The sequence below is a fragment of the Neoarius graeffei genome, chromosome 10 (genome assembly GCF_027579695.1).
Source record: "Neoarius graeffei isolate fNeoGra1 chromosome 10, fNeoGra1.pri, whole genome shotgun sequence".
Taxonomy (NCBI): domain Eukaryota; kingdom Metazoa; phylum Chordata; class Actinopteri; order Siluriformes; family Ariidae; genus Neoarius; species Neoarius graeffei.
This window is the reverse complement of record NC_083578.1, coordinates 74,562,879-74,582,105: the sequence shown is the minus strand read 5'-3', so window position 1 is coordinate 74,582,105 and position 19,227 is coordinate 74,562,879. Positions and strand designations below refer to the sequence as shown.

The 19,227-nt window shown below is 40.0% G+C and overlaps 2 protein-coding genes across 2 annotated transcripts; both read left to right on the top strand.

The window, feature by feature from the left end:
- Nucleotides 1–9,694: 9,694 nt before the first annotated feature.
- On the top strand, nt 9,695–11,434 carry LOC132893554 (uncharacterized). The gene is made up of 3 exons (XM_060932746.1): nt 9,695–10,169; nt 11,002–11,176; nt 11,327–11,434. Exons 1-3 carry the CDS (start codon nt 9,697–9,699, stop codon nt 11,432–11,434), a joined length of 756 nt encoding a protein of 251 aa, XP_060788729.1. The 5' UTR covers nt 9,695–9,696.
- An 855-nt stretch (nt 11,435–12,289) lies between these two features.
- LOC132893553 (uncharacterized) lies at nt 12,290–13,635 on the top strand. The gene is made up of 4 exons (XM_060932745.1): nt 12,290–12,477; nt 12,702–12,973; nt 13,054–13,192; nt 13,288–13,635. Exons 1-4 carry the CDS (start codon nt 12,415–12,417, stop codon nt 13,633–13,635), a joined length of 822 nt encoding a protein of 273 aa, XP_060788728.1. The 5' UTR covers nt 12,290–12,414.
- Nucleotides 13,636–19,227: the final 5,592 nt, after the last annotated feature.

The following is a 19,227-nucleotide window of genomic DNA, read 5'->3' as shown; positions in this document are numbered from 1 at the left end:
AGCGAGTAGGACGCTTCGTTGCTTTGCTCCTGCTTTCTTGATCTTTATTTCTATACTTTACTTTCTCATTTAAATTTCCACTTTTTTTCCATTTTATTTTTCATTTTTATCAGCTTTTAATTTAATTTTAATTTCCACTATTTTTCATCTTTATAAGATAAGTTAGCTTTTAAAACAAAATGCCAGGGGACAAAAAATCCTGCAGAAAATGCATGGAACTAGAACAGAGGATTTCTATCCTGGAATCAAAGATTGATGCTCTGCCAAAGACGGACGAATTAAAAGCGATATCTCAGGAAAGGAGTACAGAAACAGTGGCTGAGAATGCAGAGATTGCACTCCGACAGACCAATGGCATTGCAAATCGAGTGGAGGAATTCATCGATCAAGCTGGGCAAAATGTGAGTACAGAAAACTGGCAAATGATGGGTGGCAAGCCCAAAAATAAAAACAGAAGAGTAATTACCTCAACACCAGCTCGTTCTACAAATTACAATAGGATTTACAATCCTATGGAAAATTCACAGCCCATAAGGCTTCAGAACAAATTTGAATGCCTCAGGGATGTGGAAGAGGATTTTTCAAGCGGACAAACACATCGTAAAAAGAGATCACACCAAGATCGAAGAGCTGTGGGAAGAGGCAAAAAGCAGCTTGTTAGACCACCTGATCCCACAACCCTTGTTCTTGGTGATTCCACTGTAAAACATTTAAAAGGTCATGGGATGATTATTTGCTGCCTTCCAAATGCATCCATCTCTGACACCAAAGACAGCATTTTGAAACTCATGTCCGAGCATAAAACTATCAAACGTATTGTTGTGCATGTGGGAGCAAATGATGTTTTCAGAGAACAGCTGTTTGTCCAAGATGATTTCAGAAAACTTTTTTCTGATCTCTATAAGACTGGAATACAATCTTTTATTAGTGGCCCACTCCCAGCGAGAGGAAGTTTTGCATTTTTCCGACTCTTCAGTCTTAACACCTGGCTTGGAAAAACTTGTTTTTCATTTGGTATGAACTTCATAGACAATTTTAACCTTTTCTGGAATCGCAGAGAATTTTTCAAGCCAAATAGCACTGAACTCAGCTGGATTGGAGCCAAGGTCTTAGTAGACCATTACAGACTTGCAATCTTTTCTCAGCCAGCATTGAGGAAAACAGTTGATGTCACAGACGGACATAGTTACAAAAAACAATACCTCTGCAAGGACAAAACAAATCATCTTTGCAAGTCGTCATCAAGGACACACAGACATCTGATTTGCCAGACTGCCAAGATTCAAAGACAGACTGCCAAAAATCAGAGACAAACTGCCATACAAAGAACTCACCAATTTCTCGCTCTTCTGACTTCACTACGTCATCTTCATCTTCCACACGCATGGATTTCCCAAATAGCATGCAGAGATTACTCCCAATGGCTACACTCGCTTTTTCCAGCCCAAATCTGTCACGACAAGCAGTGTACCCAGTTCATCAAAACTGTGTTCGCCCAGGACTTTCAGCTGGCTCACCATCTAAAAAGATACATGTCATCTCCAATCCTTTCACCCTCAAACCAAATGGAACATTTAGAAAGTCTTGTTTGATGTACTCTGGGTCCCTGCAAATAGGTGTAGTTTTGAAAACCAGCTGGGACCCAATATGCCATTCTCTATTCCTGTGTTGATAAGAAATAGAAAACAGAGCACATTTAACCCAGGGGGTTAACCAATCTAATCTCCTTCCTGTTTTAAAACAATATCAGAGTGCACAAGCAGATATTACTTCTAGACTTTCTGTAAAGCTAGCTCTTCTGAACGTTAGATCACTTTTAAACAAGTCATTTTTAATTAATGATCTTATCTGCAAACACAATCTTGATTTTTTGCTTCTAACTGAAACTTGGCTGGATCAAGCAAATAGTGCTACCACCCTTATTGAAGCAGCTCCCCCAAAGTTTAATTTTTTGAATGTTACCCGACAAGGGAAAGGTGGAGGGATCGCAAATATATTCAAAGTCTCTTTTCAATGTAAACAATCCTCACTTGGTGATTTTACATCCTTTGAACACTTATGTGCACTTGTTACATGCTCTCCTAACATATTATCATTAACTATTTATAGGCCTCCGAGACATTCAGCCAAAGTCTTTCTTGAAGAGTTTGGTGAACTGTTGTCAGTCATTTGCTTAGAGTTTGACTGTCTTATTATATCTGGGGATTTTAACTTGCATGTAGATAATACGGAAAACACTTATGCCAAAGAACTACTTGCACTTATTGACAACTTCGACCTAGTACAACATGTACAGGGGCCGACCCACTCTCGTGGTCATACCCTTGACCTCGTCATCACAAAGGGTCTTACTGTTTCTAATACTGTTGTTGACCTGGCCTTATCTGATCATTTTTGTGTTTTCTCTGATGTTTCTATGTCTCCTCACATTCAGAACAGCTCCACAACTATGGGTAGGAGAGTCATAAGAGACAACACGTGCTCTCTTTGAGCAAGCTCTCTCTCAGAACTCAACCAAAATGTCAGACTCTGTAGATGATTTACTGGAAATTTTTAATTTAAATATGACCCAAATTATGGATGATATTGCTCCATTCAAAATAAAAAGAGTCAATGATAAGCAGAAAGCACCATGGAAGCAGTACCCGGCTGTTAAACTGCTAAAGAGAGAATGTAGAAAGACTGAAAGAAAATGGCGCAAATCTAAACTTCACATCTATTATCAAATCCATAAAGAGATGCTTTGTAAATATAATTATGAAATTCGTAAAGCAAGACAGTCTTTCTCCAATATCATAAACAGGAATATGAACAATGCCCATGTGCTATTTTCAACAGTAGAGAAGCTAACTAATCCCCCACCACAATTAGCACCTGAACTTCTCTCAGTTAATAAATGCAATGAGTTTGCATCCTTCTTTAAAGGTAAAACTGATAAAATACGGCAGAATATTACTCATAATATATCTCAGCTGCAAAAAATTGAAAAACTGCAATCACCAATGACACAAATAGATAACTTCAACACAATGTCAGAATTTTGTGTAATTGATTATGAGACTCTTGGGAAAAAAAAAAAAACTGTACAAAATCTCAGTTCCTCAACATCTGAATTGGACATTCTGCCCACCAACTTTTTTAAGTCTGTTCTTCATCTTATAATTACAGATGTGCTTCAAATTATAAATACATCCCTAGAGACTGGCGTTGTTCCTGTGTCCCTGAAAAAAGCCGTTGTAAAGCCCCTACTTAAAAAAAATAATCTGGATCCTTCAGTATTAAATAACTACAGGCCAATATCAAATTTACCATTCATCGGGAAAATCCTTGAAAAAAAATTGTCTTCAATCAATTAACTGCCTTCTTGATAATTTTCAGTCAGGTTTTCGTGCCAATCATAGCACTGAAACAGCGCTGATTAAAGTTATAAATGACATACGTCTTAATACTGATGCAGGCAAAACATCGGTCCTGGTATTACTGGACCTCAGTGCAGCTTTTGATACTGTTGATCACAACATACTGCTATATCGACTTGAACACTGGGTTGGATTGACTGGTAAAGTTATCAATTGGTTAAATTCATACTTAAAAGATAGAAGCTTCTTTGTTACCATGGGAACTTGTTCCTCAACATCAATGTACTTGACCTGTGGTGTCCCCCAGGGGTCGATTCTTGGACCATTACTTTTCAACCTTTATATGCTCCCACTTGGGCAAATTATCAATAACAATTCAATTTTGTATCACTGCTATGCAGATGACACCCAAATTTATCTTGCTCCATCACCTAATGATTATGCCCCCCTTGAATGTCTCTACCAGTGTATCGATCAAATCAACAACTGGATGTCACAAAATTTTCTTCAGCTGAACTCATAAAACAGAAGTAATTCTATTTGGAAAAAAAGATGAAAGACTCAGGATTACCAGTATTCTTGACACAAAAGGGATTAAAACTAAAGAAATGGTTAAAAATCTTGGTGTTTTCATTGACAGCGAGCTAAACTTTGACAGTCACATGAAAGCAATCACTAAAACGGCATTCTATCACCTAAAAAACATTTCCAAACTAAGAGGACTTGTGTCAAAAAATGATCTGGAAAAACTGATACATGCCTTCATCTCTAGTAGGGTTGATTACTGCAATGGCCTTTTCACAGGCCTGCCAAAAAAGACCATCAAACGACTTCAGCTGGTGCAAAATGCAGCAGCTAGGGTTCTCACACGAACAAAAATAACAGAGCACATTACCCCAATTCTAAGGTCCCTTCACTGGCTTCCAGTAAGCTACAGAATTGACTTTAAAGCATTGCTGCTGGTGTACAAATCTCTAAATGGTACAGGGCCCAATTACCTCTCTGATATGTTGCAGCGGCCTAACCCAATCAGATCTACCAGATCGCAACAAAAAAAATTTACTATTAAAACCAGTTGTTAAAACCAAGTATGGTGAAGCAGCTTTTAGCTACTATGCAGTGCAGCTATGGAACCAACTGCCAGAGGACATTAAAAATGCTCCTGCTGTTGGCAGCTTCAAATCTAGGTTAAAGACCAAGCTGTTTTCAGATGCTTTCTGTTAAATAATTAATATTGTCTTCTATACATGTTTTTATAATCTGTACTTTTACAGTTTCTGCATGTTTCAAATTTTACTTAACTTTTATTCTATTTTATTCTGCTGTTTTTTTCTCCCCCTATTTGAACTTCTACTTCATTTTATTATTTTATTTCTACTATTGTTTAATTCTTATTATATTTTTCCCATTTATTTTATGTAATTTTATTCTCTATTGTTTACTGTTTTGCTTTTACTTCTGTAAAGCACATTGAACTGCCACTGTGTATGAAATGTGCTATATAAATAAACTTGCCTTGCCTTTATCTGAGTCTATGGCGTCTAATAATTATTGATTTCTTATTATTTTATTGTTTTATTTTATTGTTCTGCTTTTGTTTGTTTTTCTTTTTTAGTGTTCAGTGTCCTTGGGTACCTTGAAAGGCTTATAAATAAAATGTATTATTATTATTATTATTATTATAACTAGGTATTATTTCTTTTGCCAGAATACGAGTAACTACCTTCGTGTTCTCTCGAGAACAGGGAAAAACTTCTACCCATTTAGAGAATTTGTCCACAATCAAGATGACAAAAATCAAATGAGAAAGGAAGAGCGTATGCCTCACGCACGATATCAGGCAGTGAACACACAGAGTTATTATAAATATTATACACCGTCTGAGGGTTTAGAACAAGAACCATCAACAAAGAGTACTTCCCCCATCCCTAGATGGCTGGAGGAGAGATCAGACCTGATACTAGTAGTATGTATGATTTTTAGACAGACAATATCAATGTCATCCCAAGCGTCGTCCCGAGAATTAAGGAGGCGTGCGAGAGCGTGACCTACAGTATCAAAAGACATGAATTTTGAGACTGTTAGTAGAACAGAGCATAAACAGTCATATGTTAATTTAATTATCAATTAAATTACTGATAAATTAATTTAATGGGTCTGTAAATTTTGCAACACCTGTTTAACTTGATGTGACGAGTGCAAGATCAGTGAGTGAGACAAAACCAATTTTTCCGCATCTAAAACCATCAAAGCACATACGGAGACAGCCCTTAGACACGCAGGTAAGCCTTGAGCAACAGTGTCTAATGTTTTGGATAAAAACCCCGCACAATGACGGACGCATCCCCCCCTCATGCTCCACAGAGGCTGTGCCTTGGTGTTCACAGGCATAGAGCTGGAAGGGCTTGAAGTGATCAGGTAACCCCAGGGGCGGAACAAAGGGTGCTTTTAAGGGAGTGATAAGCGACCACCATAGCATCAGTCCAGGTCAAAGGATGTTGCAGTGGATTGTGCTGAGAGATTGCAGAACGGAGAAGCTTGTCATATAAAGAGCAGTCAGGGATCCACTGTCTGCAGTAATTGATAAAACCCAGAAAAGACCTCAGTGCATGTTTAGTTGCAGGGCGTTTTGTGTCTAGAATGACAGCCTTGAGAAAGTTCAAAACTTCAAAAGTTCAAATACTTAAGTGTCCATGCAATATTGCAGCTTGGTCCTGGAAACCTTAAAGCCCTTGTGCGCCAGATGTTGGAACAGGCGTAAGGAAGTGTTTTGGCAGATTTCTGGTGACTCAGCAGATACCAGAACACACAGACCACAGAGTCCTGAGGGAGGGAGAGGTCACAGAGTGCGTTATGAATTTGAATTACAGCTGAAAAAAACAGCAGGAAAGTTAATGAAACCTTGACGTGTCCAAGTACTGTTTCCCCCGTGCGTGAAAAAGGCAGAGCATCATTAATAGATTAATATATTAATCTATATTGATTAATATAGAGATCAATAACGGAAAAACAGCAATGATGAGAAACATCAGGTACAATGGGTGCAACAGGGACGATCAATTCATTAATCTTACATAAATCCTGCGTAAAACGCCAGGTACCATCAGGTTTAGGTAGGATGACACTGTAGGATGACATCAATCCAGAGAGAGAGGGGTACTGCTTAACATAAACAGGATGCACATGAATATTGAATCATATTTTGTGTAGTTTCATGTCAATTCCATTTAAGTTCCAGGTTGCAGTGCAACAAAATGCGGAAAGGTTCAAGGACAATGAATACTTATACAAGCCAATGTATCATAATCATGATAATTTATGACGTTTTTTCTTAATGGTTAAATAAAGATAAACCCAAGTCTCCAATTTACAAACACCACTGGAAGGACAAAAAGGTTTTTTTTCAGATGCATATCTTACACAGATCTTTATTGTCCCTTTAATTATGTTCTCTTTATAAACAGATTTACAAGCTCACTTCAGACTTCAAACATCAACACATCTTTGTCTTTTATACAAACTTGTTTTTGTGACTTTTTTTTCCCCATCCAACATTCACTTTTGCCTTTCTTTCCACATGCTTTTCATCTTTCCTAGTAAAACACTCACTGGCTTTTCACCAAAGCATCCGACATTCATTCTTTGTTCAAGACACTACAATGAAACGCAACCAAAAACTGATTAAGCACAGTATCCAGAATCAAAGACAGACTCTTCTTACTCAACACAATTGAGAATTCTTATAGACAACATATCTTAAACCCTCATACAACATACAAGTTCCTTGCTGGCGATTGCGGTGAACTCATCCATTTATACAAGCATTTACACGCCATTGTACAAGTAAAGCTCCATGCAAGATGCTACATTGAAAATTTATCCTTTTCCTGTCGGGAGTTAGCTTTCTTTAAAAAAAAAAGCCAACATGGCTCAGTTTAAATTTTACACGAGTAAAATAAAAATACTACATCTATTGATTGTAAAATCACAATTTGTGATTTTTTTTTTTTTTGGTTTTAAAAAAAATTAGTATATTACCAAATCATATACAATCCATACAGCAAAATGTCAGGCTGATAAAACATTAATTTATGGGGAATATACTGAAATTAAACATGTCTGCTTACTGTCTGTAACCACCGCCAGAGAGAGACACAGAGACTCGAAATAAACCAGAGACTGCAAACAAAAACATTCTTCAAGTAAATGTTTGTTAACTCTGTTTCTTGCTGGAAAAAATTATGGTTAACTAAACACATTAAAGGCCTATCCATTCCATATCCTCTGTGGTTTTTAAAGGCAAAAGTATGGAGGTTTAAAATTCAGCAAACAGTTAATCAGAACATTTCATATCACTAGTTCGAAATTAGGAGGAACATGTTTAAGCTTAGCCTCATAAGGAGCAATAAGTTTAAAGAAAGAAAAGGAGATATAAAACAGGGCAAATTGAGATGACAATTTCACTGAATGTAATTTGAATAAAATTGAATAGCTGAGAAGCACCTTTTGTTGGATTCGATATGTGACAGAGACTCAAAATACATTTTTAATTCAATTAACAGTATTAATGGGAATGAGAATTGGTTGTCTTGGACATGTTGACTTTATGTATATGAAATTTACCTAGTAATATAAAGAGATTAATTATTAAATCTATTATTGTGTGAGAAAGTGCCAAAATAATGATTTTTGCTGCCCATTGCAGATATCTGTGTGTCCTTGTCTGCTATGCTTGCATGGATGGTTGTTTGTTTATATTATTGCTATCTGTAACAGTCTGGGAGCCTTATCTCTATGTTGACCGAGAAAGGAGACAGAGCATATTGCTACGGAACAATTATTCAAAATATTATATTTATAGTAGGACGACAATTATTCAAAAAATATCAAAAATGAAGTAAAGAGCGGGTTAGCTCGCTGTTGAACTAATTGCATGTTTCCCAGGTTAGAATTATATATGATTAATAAAAAATACCACTACACGATCAGTTTTAAAATGTTTTAGATCTTCTTCTTCAACATTAGGTCGTTGTTAAACTTTTCGGCATTTCCATTCACAAGTAGGGTAAATATATTTGATGCCTTTTATTACACTTTTTCCATATCTGTTCTATTCTAGGTGATGAACAGATGAGGCGTGTTGAATAAACTTGTGTTTTATTACACGTTACACTGGACAGCGGCATGTCCAGGCATAGATATACATAGAAGACTAGATGCCTCGTCCCCGTTGCCCATCAATGAAGTCGAACGTCCGCACATGGCGGCCATCTCAAGGCTGTACAGTGCGACCATTTTACTCGCATATGCGACTAAAAATAGATTGGTGCGAGTAGGAAAAACAGAATGGGAGCACACGTGCGAGAACCGATTTCAGCCATTTCATTCGCATTTTGCCCCTAAAATAATAACAAACAAAGTGTGGTCTTATTTCTAGTTTTCATACCCTACCAATCAGAACTGTTGGAACACGTCTTGACGTGCGATGACACCTCGCATTTCTGTTGAGCGGCGGGCAGGGCCGGTTCTGGAGGGGTAGCAACGGTAGCATTTGCACCCGGGACTGGTGTGGAGAGGGGCCCCAAAAAATAAGATAAAATAAAAAATAGAGTTCTCTCTGTTCCTGAATAAGTGCATTACTGAGTGTCTCTGAGCAAAGGAGAGCCTGAACGTTGCAACCTCCCTATTGGCTGTTTGTAAAAATCTATCAATTGTTGCCCTTCCCACGGGAATCATCGCGGGCTCGAGAGACGAGACCTGACGAGTTAGTTCGTTGGTAGCAGAACAAAATGTCTGGACACAAATCGGGTTTTCAGAAAAGGAAAGAAAATAAGACTGTCTGCATTGGCTGTATTGTCAATCGAAAACCAAACTGCAAGACAAGTGGATTACAAAGACATCATCACCAGATTTGCGACAGCCAAGACACAACGTATACAGTTTTATGGTAGGACAAATGGTTACTTTTTAAGGCAGCCCACCGTGGCTGCAGGCTTATTTATTATAGCCCATTTAGTTAAAATAGTTGATGTAAAATGTTTATAGTTATGTGATGGTTGTCCTGATTTAGACTAGTGTGTGTGTGTTTTTTTTTTTTTTGGGGGGGGTTGCACGATGTTGCACCCGGGTCCAGATTAGGGCAGAACCGGCCCTGGCGGCGGGAAAGCAAAGACTCTCAACGTTCTAACCTTTTCATCGTCTCAGGGGAAAGTGCTACATTTGTTCACTCAGCGTCAGTATCGTAAATCTAAAAATGTTACAAAATCAAATATCGTCGTATTTTCAAAGAACTCGTGTGAGATCCGAGGAGGGAGAGGAGGATATTGTGAGAGAAGAAATGGATACGACAACAGTGAGGGATAGTAGTGCTACTACCGGCAGTGGTGTAAACAGTAAGGTTTACAAGTTTCAGGCTGACTGGATCAAGCTTTTTCCATGGCTAGTTTTTGAAAACGAGCTAATGTACTGCAAATACTGTAAAGGGCAGAAGCAAGCAGGGAATTCGGCATTTGTGACTGGAAACCAGCACTTTAAAAAAGACAGTCTCACGAAACACAACATATCTAAACGGCACATCGCCTGCAGAGACGGTTATTTAATTCGACAGAACAAAGGCTCGACGGTGGACGCAGCCCTGGTTAGACAGGTGAAGATTTCGGAGATGGAGGCAATGAGACAGCTCAAGATCAAAATGAACATTGCCTACTTCATCGCCAAGGAGGAAGAGCCGTTTGTGAGATTTGGGCCACTTATCACCCTGCACAAGAAGAATGGCATTGATGTGAACCCAACTTACGACAACCACGTGAGGTAATATTGTATTTTATAATGATCATTATTATGTAAGGGATAATGTATTGTCCAAGGGCGACTAGCCTATAGGAAAAAAAATTCCCGTCAGGACGAACAGCATCCCGACGCCGGAGAGAAATATTTTCCTATTGTCGCCCACGGACTATACGTTATCCCCCTTACAATACGGCTACTTGTGAACATGAGAAAACATATACTAAAAGTTTATGATTAATTTTATTTGACGTTTCAGCCTTCAGTTTAATTACGAGGCAATGTCATGATCGTTTTCAACTTTTTCAATTCAAACGATGTTCGCATTAGTAGGCTACTTAATTTCCCCCACCTGCGTGCAAGGACTGGCCACATCTATGTTAACGATATGACGATAGACAGTTTGTGTAGGCTGACTATTCTACTTACGAAGTGATACGCTGGCATGATTCTGCTGTGAAAATTCCCGTTACCATTGACAGCGGGCATTATACATTGTTGCCAGCTAGGGATACTCTGGGCCATGACCACCACGGGCCCAGTCGGGGTGAAGTGCACACAGCAGTGGTAGTCTGTTTTATTTTGTAGGTTATTGTGTGTCTTTTCTGACTGCCCATCCCTAGTAGGTATCAGCATTAAGTTGTCAGCAGTGTGTTTAATTCGATTTTTTGTATTTTTTATGAAGTTATATTAAGAATTATTACCATGCAGAATTTTGAATGTTAGTTTTGAGAGTTTATTTTAATATTCTTCGTATAATGATAGGGCTGCAACAAATGTTTGGAACAAATTGTCAGTCATGTTATGTGACTGCATGAACTACAAGCACTTTACGACAGTATTCTTATTCATACAGATGTGCGGAAATGATTGGACAAATTGCTGATCTCTTGAAAGAGAGCCTAACTGCTCAACTGAGAACAGCAAAGTACCTTGCAGTCCTCATCGATGGAGACACTTACATATCAAGCACTGAGTGCGAGATTGTCTATGTGCGTCTGGTGGAGGGTGGGAAACCAGTCACTCTACTGGTTGGCCAACAGGCTCTTGAACACTCCCATGCCATTGGTAAGTGGTCAATCCAGCAGCTAGAAAGAAACCTTCATTTTTGTACAGTTTCATAAATGCATAATTCACTCAATCTCTTGTTTGTTTTTCATGTTTTTGTGTTGTCCTTCAAGGTGTTCTGGATGCAACCAAGGCTGCATTCAGTGCAGTTTACCCTGCGGACAATGGGGGGTCGTGGTTGGCGAAGCTCATCAGCTTTGGGGCAGATGGTGCCTCAGTGAATATGGGCCACCGTGGAGGAGTGATGGCTCTCCTCCAAAGAGAGGCAGGGGAGCATATTATCCCCATCCACTGCATGCCACACAGGTTTGTAACTGAAAAAATATGGTTATGATTATGTGGTAGCAGATATAATGTATACTAAACTAGGGTCATCACTATCATCCTTCAAGAAGTTAACAAAAACCTATCTATTCCATTGCCGGGACTCTTTTCCTGCATGATAATAATGTAATGAATGCACACACACATTTGTCAGCAACACAGACACACAAGCTACTTTTGTAACACAGAGGGGAAGAAAAAGGTTGTTTTTAACTATTTTTGCCTTCACAGACTAGAGTTGGCAATCCTGACCCTGCAGAAGAAGGAACCAATGGTGTGCCAGGTGTACGATCTCCTGCATCTCGTGTGGAAGACCTACCACTTCAGTGGAAAATCCAAGAGAGAGCTCCATCAACTAGGGCAAGAGCTTGGTGTGAAGGTCTGCACACAGTCTACCGTCAAGGGGACACGCTGGATTCCTCATGTCCACAGAGCCCTCAAAGTGTTCCTGCGATATGGAACAGATACTGACCTTGCCACAGGCCATGGCCAGTACTCCATTGTTCTGCAGCACATGGAGCACCTGGCTGTTGCAGGATCAGTGGAGATTCAAGGACGGGCAAAGCAGGTGAGTCCTAGACAGTACATGAAACTAAAAAATTGATTTCAGACTTTAATGCTTGGCAGATTAGGGAGTGGCTAGGAATACATAGGGCCTACTTGTATTGATCTACTCACTACCACATAGGTAAAGAGAGGGATGGAGAGTGCACTTTTTTGTGTATTCTGCCATTTTCTCGCTGACATCTTCGAGGAGCTGTCTTCATTTAGCCTGACCCTGCAGAGAAAAGACCTGATCCTCCCCCAAGCAACGTCAGAGCTGAAGAAGACTGTGACCAGACTGGAAGCATTTAAGTCCAGGGCAAAGTCAGGAGGCATGCTCGAGAAGATCCAGGCCATGCTTGCTCAGCATGGAGAGGAAGATGAGTGTAGATTCCAGGTGTGTTACTAGGATGAGTTTGTTGGGATTTTAGGGAAATATGTTTAGAGCAGAACTTACATTACACTTCAGCATATTGGTTACAGTCCCTGCATCTGGCCATGGCTGCAGAGGTGTTTGAATCAGTCACTATATTATTATTAGTGTACTGTAGGTTTTGGATTTTAACATTTTGGAAACATGCTGTCTTAAAAAAATTTTGTGTGTGATTGTCTCGCTCAAAGGGAATATCACTGAAGGGGAATCTCACAGGTCTTGCTGACTTCACCCACCCCCAGCTGAAGAAGCATGTGGAATCAGCCATCAACATCTGCGTGTCTGAACTGAAAGACCGGTTTGGTGGGCTTTTGGACGATGGGGCTGATGTCAGGACCCCAGTACAGGCCTTCAAAGTCTTCAACCATGACACATGGCCTGATGACCATGCCAGCCTTCTGACGTTTGGTGATGAAGACGTGGCAGAATTGGTGGCGCATTTCAGAGAGCCTCTCAGCAGGTAAGAATATATTTTGCACTGCTGTACTATAATGCAATCAATTATGTTTTTGGTATTTGCTAATTTGCTAATCTCCATAGATCAGGGTGTGACCTGGCAGCTGTTCAGAATGAGTGGCAGGGACTGAAGATCTTGGTCAGTCAACACTTCAAAGACAAGCACTACAGTGGCCTGTGGGAGACCATGCTTACCAAGGAGCCATACAGAGAGGATTATAAGGTAAGCAAACACTGTTGAGCATTTATATGCTGCAGTGCCCTCCTATTATTGATGGTTATAGATGAGATAAGTAAGGCCTATCTTGATCCCCCTAGAACATACTGGAGTTGGTGCACATGATGCTGGTGCTGCCCATTTCAGCTGCCCAGTGTGAGAGGGGTTTCTCCGCACAAAACCGAATTAAGAACAGCAAACGAAGCTGCCTAGCAGTGAGCACAACTGAGGACCTCATGAGAATCAGCCTGGAGGGACCATCTCTGGAAGACTTTGATCCAAGCCCTGCTGTGGACCGCTGGATGGACTCAGCAAAGCGTAGCAGGCGGCCAGATTACAAAATATGGGAACGGGACATTGTGTGTGTGTGTGAGGGTGCGGGAGGTTATGGGTCAATGATTTGTCTGAATGAATTGAATTGTTACACTTATTACATCTTCCCCATTTAATTCTGTAAGTGTAAAAAAGTGATGTTTTAATAATAATAAAAATGGCATTTAAGAAATTCGTAGTGCTCCTAAATTTTTTTCTGTGCTCCTATTTTTTTTCATTTAGGAGCACAAGTGCTCCTTGTGAAAAACCTAAGCGTACAGGGCTGCATCTTACCTCAGACAGCTGGCTTACCCATTACATTGTGTTGGTAGCGATATGTACTTTTCAGATGACCGTAACTTCCTCAAATTTCAATCGATATTTAAACGGTTTGGTTTGTTACATAAAAAAAACGGAAGTATGTATTTATGATATTAATGATGAATAATCATTTTATGTTTTAAAAAAATACATGCTGAAATTCCTATGCTGTGAGAAGCCTAACACTGCATACTTATGGATAACTGCGGCCTTAGGACAAATAACCATACAATTTATTTCCAATTTTTAGTGAAAATCTTTTTACATGTGATAGGGCCGTAGGGGAAGCTAAAGTTAAATAAACAGCTTACTCACTTCTGAAACTTCAGAAATACTTCATCCAACTCAAAAACCTAATGCACTCACATCATAGCATAATAACAAATGCACTGCCCCAGTAGGTGACAGCGACTCACGGTAGTTTGTGACAAAAAAAGCATTTAATTAAATCACATGTGGTTATACTTCCAAGGATAAAAATATATCTTTACATTTACAAAAAGAACATTCAAAGCTGATTACCATGTGAAAGTCAATATATGTTAGCACAGAAGATTGAAATTTCATTTGACTAGGCTCCAATGTGCAGTTAAAATAAAACTAAACATACTGATATAAACATCTACAATTAAAACACACACACACCATCTTGTCATCAAAGTCAGTACTTAGATTTCCTGTAAATCATAATGTGAGCGCTGTGCTGTGCTTGCGTAAGTCTTCATACTCCTTGAAAATTTTTATACTGTATATTTGGCTAATGCCCTTTAAACAGTACTGCTTTGTTGTGCTTCTGTCTCATGCTGTTGTTCTGGAAGGAAAGGGTTGTCATCTTGGCAATGTGGTGGAGTCTAAGCTTAAAAAATAGGGACACAACCAGTGTTTTTAATTAACCAACCCGAAAATGAAAACCATGTGCAAGTGCAACTTCAGTTATTGAAAATATTATCTCATGACCTTCCATGTAAAATTACTTGGTGCTACGAGCTAGCCTAGCATGAAACACAACTTTGACTAAAAGCTGCAGTAAGTCGTTTTTGAAGAGAAAAGGTACGATTTTAGCATGTTCAAGCACCCAGAATTAAAACCACATTAATAGTGTTTTAAGAAATCAAACCATTTGTATATACGTCAAAATTTCAGCGAGATAAGAGTATAAACATTTAAGCACCTCAATGGTCTTACCTCAGTTTACCACAAATTCTGTGGAAAAGCTTGTCTGTGGTAAGACAGCCGCCCTGTGCGGACGTCCTGGAATACGCGGTGAGGCATCTAGTACGTTCACACTGCAGGGTGAAGTGACTCAAATCCGATCTTTTCGCCCATATGTGACCTGTATCCGATCTTTTATTGACAATATGAACGACACAGATCCGATTTTTTCAAATCCGACCCAGGCCGTTTGGATATCTCATCTCATTATCTCTAGCCGCTTTATCCTGTTCTACAGGGTCGCAGGCAAGCTGGAGCCTATCCCAGCTGACTACGGGCGAAAGGCGGGGTACACCCTGGACAAGTCGCCAGGTCATCACAGGGCTGACACATAGACACAGACAACCATTCACACTCACACCTACGGTCAATTTAGAGTCACCAGTTAACCTAACCTGCATGTCTTTGGACTGTGGGGGAAACCGGAGCACCCGGAGGAAACCCACGCGGACACGGGGAGAACATGCAAACTCCACACAGAAAGGCCCTCGCCGGCCCCGGGGCTCGAACCCAGGACCTTCTTGCTGTGAGGCGACAGCGCTAACCACTACACCACCGTGCCGCCCCCCGTTTGGATATGTGGTCCTAATTCCGATTCCTATCCGCTCTTTTCATATGCGACTTTAGTCTGAACCGCCAGGTCGCATTCATCCGACTTACACGTCATCAACAAGCCACAAACGTCACTATTCTGCGCTGAAGTAGGCGGCGGGTCTCTCAAAAAAAGTTACAACAGCATGGCGCATAATCACGGGCGCAGATAGAGGATGGGACGAGATTTAAATTCACCTCGCTCGGTCCCTCCCACTTATAGGGAGGAAAAAACGTCTATGCTGTCTTTCTTTGCATAAGGCAAACCTCACGGAAAAATCAAAAGACTAATTACCATTCGGTTTATTGAGGTGCACGGCAGTGTATACATAGTTGCAACAATTCACATAAAACAAAACAAAGACTGATATTCGGTTGGTTGAGCTGCGCAGACTGCACAGGTTGCGAGCTCGAGCTTGGTTGCTATGGTAGCCCACAACAAGTTTGACAGGCATATCGGGGTTGGGGTTGGTTTGCTGGCAGCTTTGTCCCCCCCCAGTTCAAAAAACGTATCTGCGCCCCTGCGCATGACATCAATGCGAGGGACGCTTCGGGCTGTGAAGGTTCTGAATCTTCTCAATGGAAGGACGCAGAGGTTAGGGAGCTGATTTCCATTTGGGGGGATACAGATATTCAAGCTAGATTGGATGGGTCATACTGCAACCGGGCGGTTTTACTTCCGTAAACAATAGACATGCTCACTGCGTGTGACGTCGTCGTATCCTGCAATGCGCATGCGGAACACTTTTAGGTCGCTTTTCGTTCATACTGAGGATCACATGCAAGTCGCATATATTTGTTAATGTGAACGACCTCACAAAAAAATCGGAATTGAGCATTAAGCCTTGCAGTGTGAACGTAGCGTATGTGTCCAGGCATACAAAACATTTCCTGCTTCTCTTTTATCTAGTGCGCATGCCTGGCTCCCAAGCATTATGGGAACTGGAGTTCTAATGTTATTAACACATAACATCACAATTTTGCCGTCACATACTTCTGTCTTAGTTTTAACTACTTCGTATTCATCATTTATAAGATCTAGACATGAAGCTGCATTAATAGCTACACTATAACACATGAATAGTCTTGTAGACTGCTCGCGGACCACTCGTGATTTTCCAGTTACAAGTTTCGGACTATCGACACACAATGAATATAAAATACAGATGATCTACTCACCAAACGCTGAAACTAATTGATTAAGAAGCAGATTTTTCCTCTGATGATTCCATTCTGTGTTAAGGGAAGAGGATTTCTAACAGTGATGAGATTCACAAACGATTCGGATCTTTTTCGAGACGAGTCATAAAAATGACTCGATCAAGCGAATCGATACTGACGCATGGACTGCATTTGTTGAGTTCATGCACACCTAATGGTTTGAGGAAAGCTCATACTTTAATTTCATGCAGCATGAAAGTGTAATTATTGTTTACAATTTGAAAACAAGAATACAAATAAGGTTTCCGTGGTTTCTGAGTCAAGAATCAAGTAAATTGATTCACACGCATGCGAGTTTGTTCTAAATAATCGATTCAGTGAAACTTTCGTTGAGATTATAATGAATATACAGAATGTCCGTATTTTATACGGATTTGATTCAATAAACATAGTATACGGACGTAGAAATAAAGTTATACGGATTCTTTTTAACAAAAAAAACTTCAATATTTATTTAGAGCTATAATCAATTCCCACGATGATAAAAGAGCACATAACATTTACACTTTGTGTTTTTTTTTTTGTCAAACATTGAAGCTTTGTATTCATTCTTAAAGTTTATTGTTATTAATATTGAATAAAAAGTAACTGGGATATATCATTGTTAATTATCATTCAAATTTTAGGTAAATTATTTTAATTTGCATCTTATAAGGATTTTATAAGGGAAATAAGGATTTTGGAAGTTGGTTATTGTTTTATTATTTTGGGGCATATCCATTAATGCCATATATAAATGCTGAAACAATTAAAAAATAAAATATACATTACACAGCTCCTAGAGATTGCAAATACCTGAACGAGGATAAATCAAAACTGAGCCGGCCAAATTGTCTAGAATTTGTGTAGAATGCTAAACCACAGCGATTCATCCAATCCCGTGGGTTTTTTCTCGGGGTCTGGGTACCTTAACACAATTTCCCCTCCCATTGGTGACACGAAGGAAACGGTCTCGAGATTAATTATTATGGGTTTAACTCATAAAGCGCGCTCTTCCCGTGACAGCTTATTCACGAGGATAACCTTCCCGTAAACAAATTACAAGGATAACCAGACAAAAATCTTCCCGTAAACCAATTACGTGGATAACCTTCCCGTAAACAAATTACGAGGATAACCAAACAAAAATCTTCCCGTAAACCAATTACGAGGATAACCTTCCCGTAAACAAATTACGAGGATAACCAAAAACAACAAAAATCTTCCCGTGCCTCTACACGAGGATAACCAAAAAATAAACAACTGGTTTTTTTTCTGATACTACCAACCAGGCGGAAGTCCCCCCTAACTAATCAATTAAAAGAGACCCCTTACCTGATTGGAAGTATTCCCCGTACGGGCCACCAAATTGAAAAGGTTCCCCCAGCTGGAACGGTCAACTTCCCAAGACCAATGCCCTTGTGCCACCCAGAGCTCTGGGGGTGAGTCGCGAAGAAAGACAGGAACCCCACAAAGTAGTTCGCAATCTTTATTCACAAGTCCCCCCAATTAGACAAGAATACAGAGGGTTATTATATGTGGGTGTTATCTGTGTGGATATGCAGCTGTGGGTGGGTGTGTCTGTGAATGCGTGTGTGTGAATATGGCTAGGTCAACAAATCACATCTTAATTGATCACATCTTAAAATCACATCTTAAAATCACATCTGCTCCTCTATGACCCGCCACGCCTACTTAGATCAAAAGGTGCAGGAATCAGACACAGTCTCAGCGTTTAAGTCTAGGCTGAAAACATATCTGTTTAGTCAAGCCTTTTGTTAATGGTGTTTATGAGGTAAAGGAGTAGATCTGGAGGGTCCTCAGACATAGAGTGTTTTGGTAAACTGGGATGTATGGATGCTGTCAGTCCCCACTCGCTTGCTCACTCGAGTTTGTTGACGGTGTAGTGGCTGGCTGCTTTATGTCCCGGGGCTCCCTCATGCCTGTGTTACCTTCTGGCTCTCTCCTTTTAGTTATGCTGTCATAGTTAGTTGCCGGAGTCCCTGCTTGTACTCGGTGCAATATGTATACTGCTCCTACTTATTCAGGTGACATTGGGCATACCTAACCACCTGTGTTTTCTTTCCCTCCCCCCCACCCCAAATCTGTCCCTCTGAGTTACATGGAGTCAACAGGAAATCTTTTGGTGGAGAGGGTGGAGACCTCGACTGGCTATCGTAGCCTGCAGGGAATCGGCCGTCAGACATTCTGTCGCATGTCCCAGACCCGGTGAAATGTAACTGAATTGTCTTGGCCAGCCCTAAGGGTCCCATCTGCATCTCATCATTGCTGAGGAGTGTGCTCCCATCACCCAATCAAGCATCCAGCCAGAGCAGGTCATGATATTTTTTACCATATTAACTTGCCATTGTTGTGTGTTATGCCTGATGTAAAGACTCTCGTCT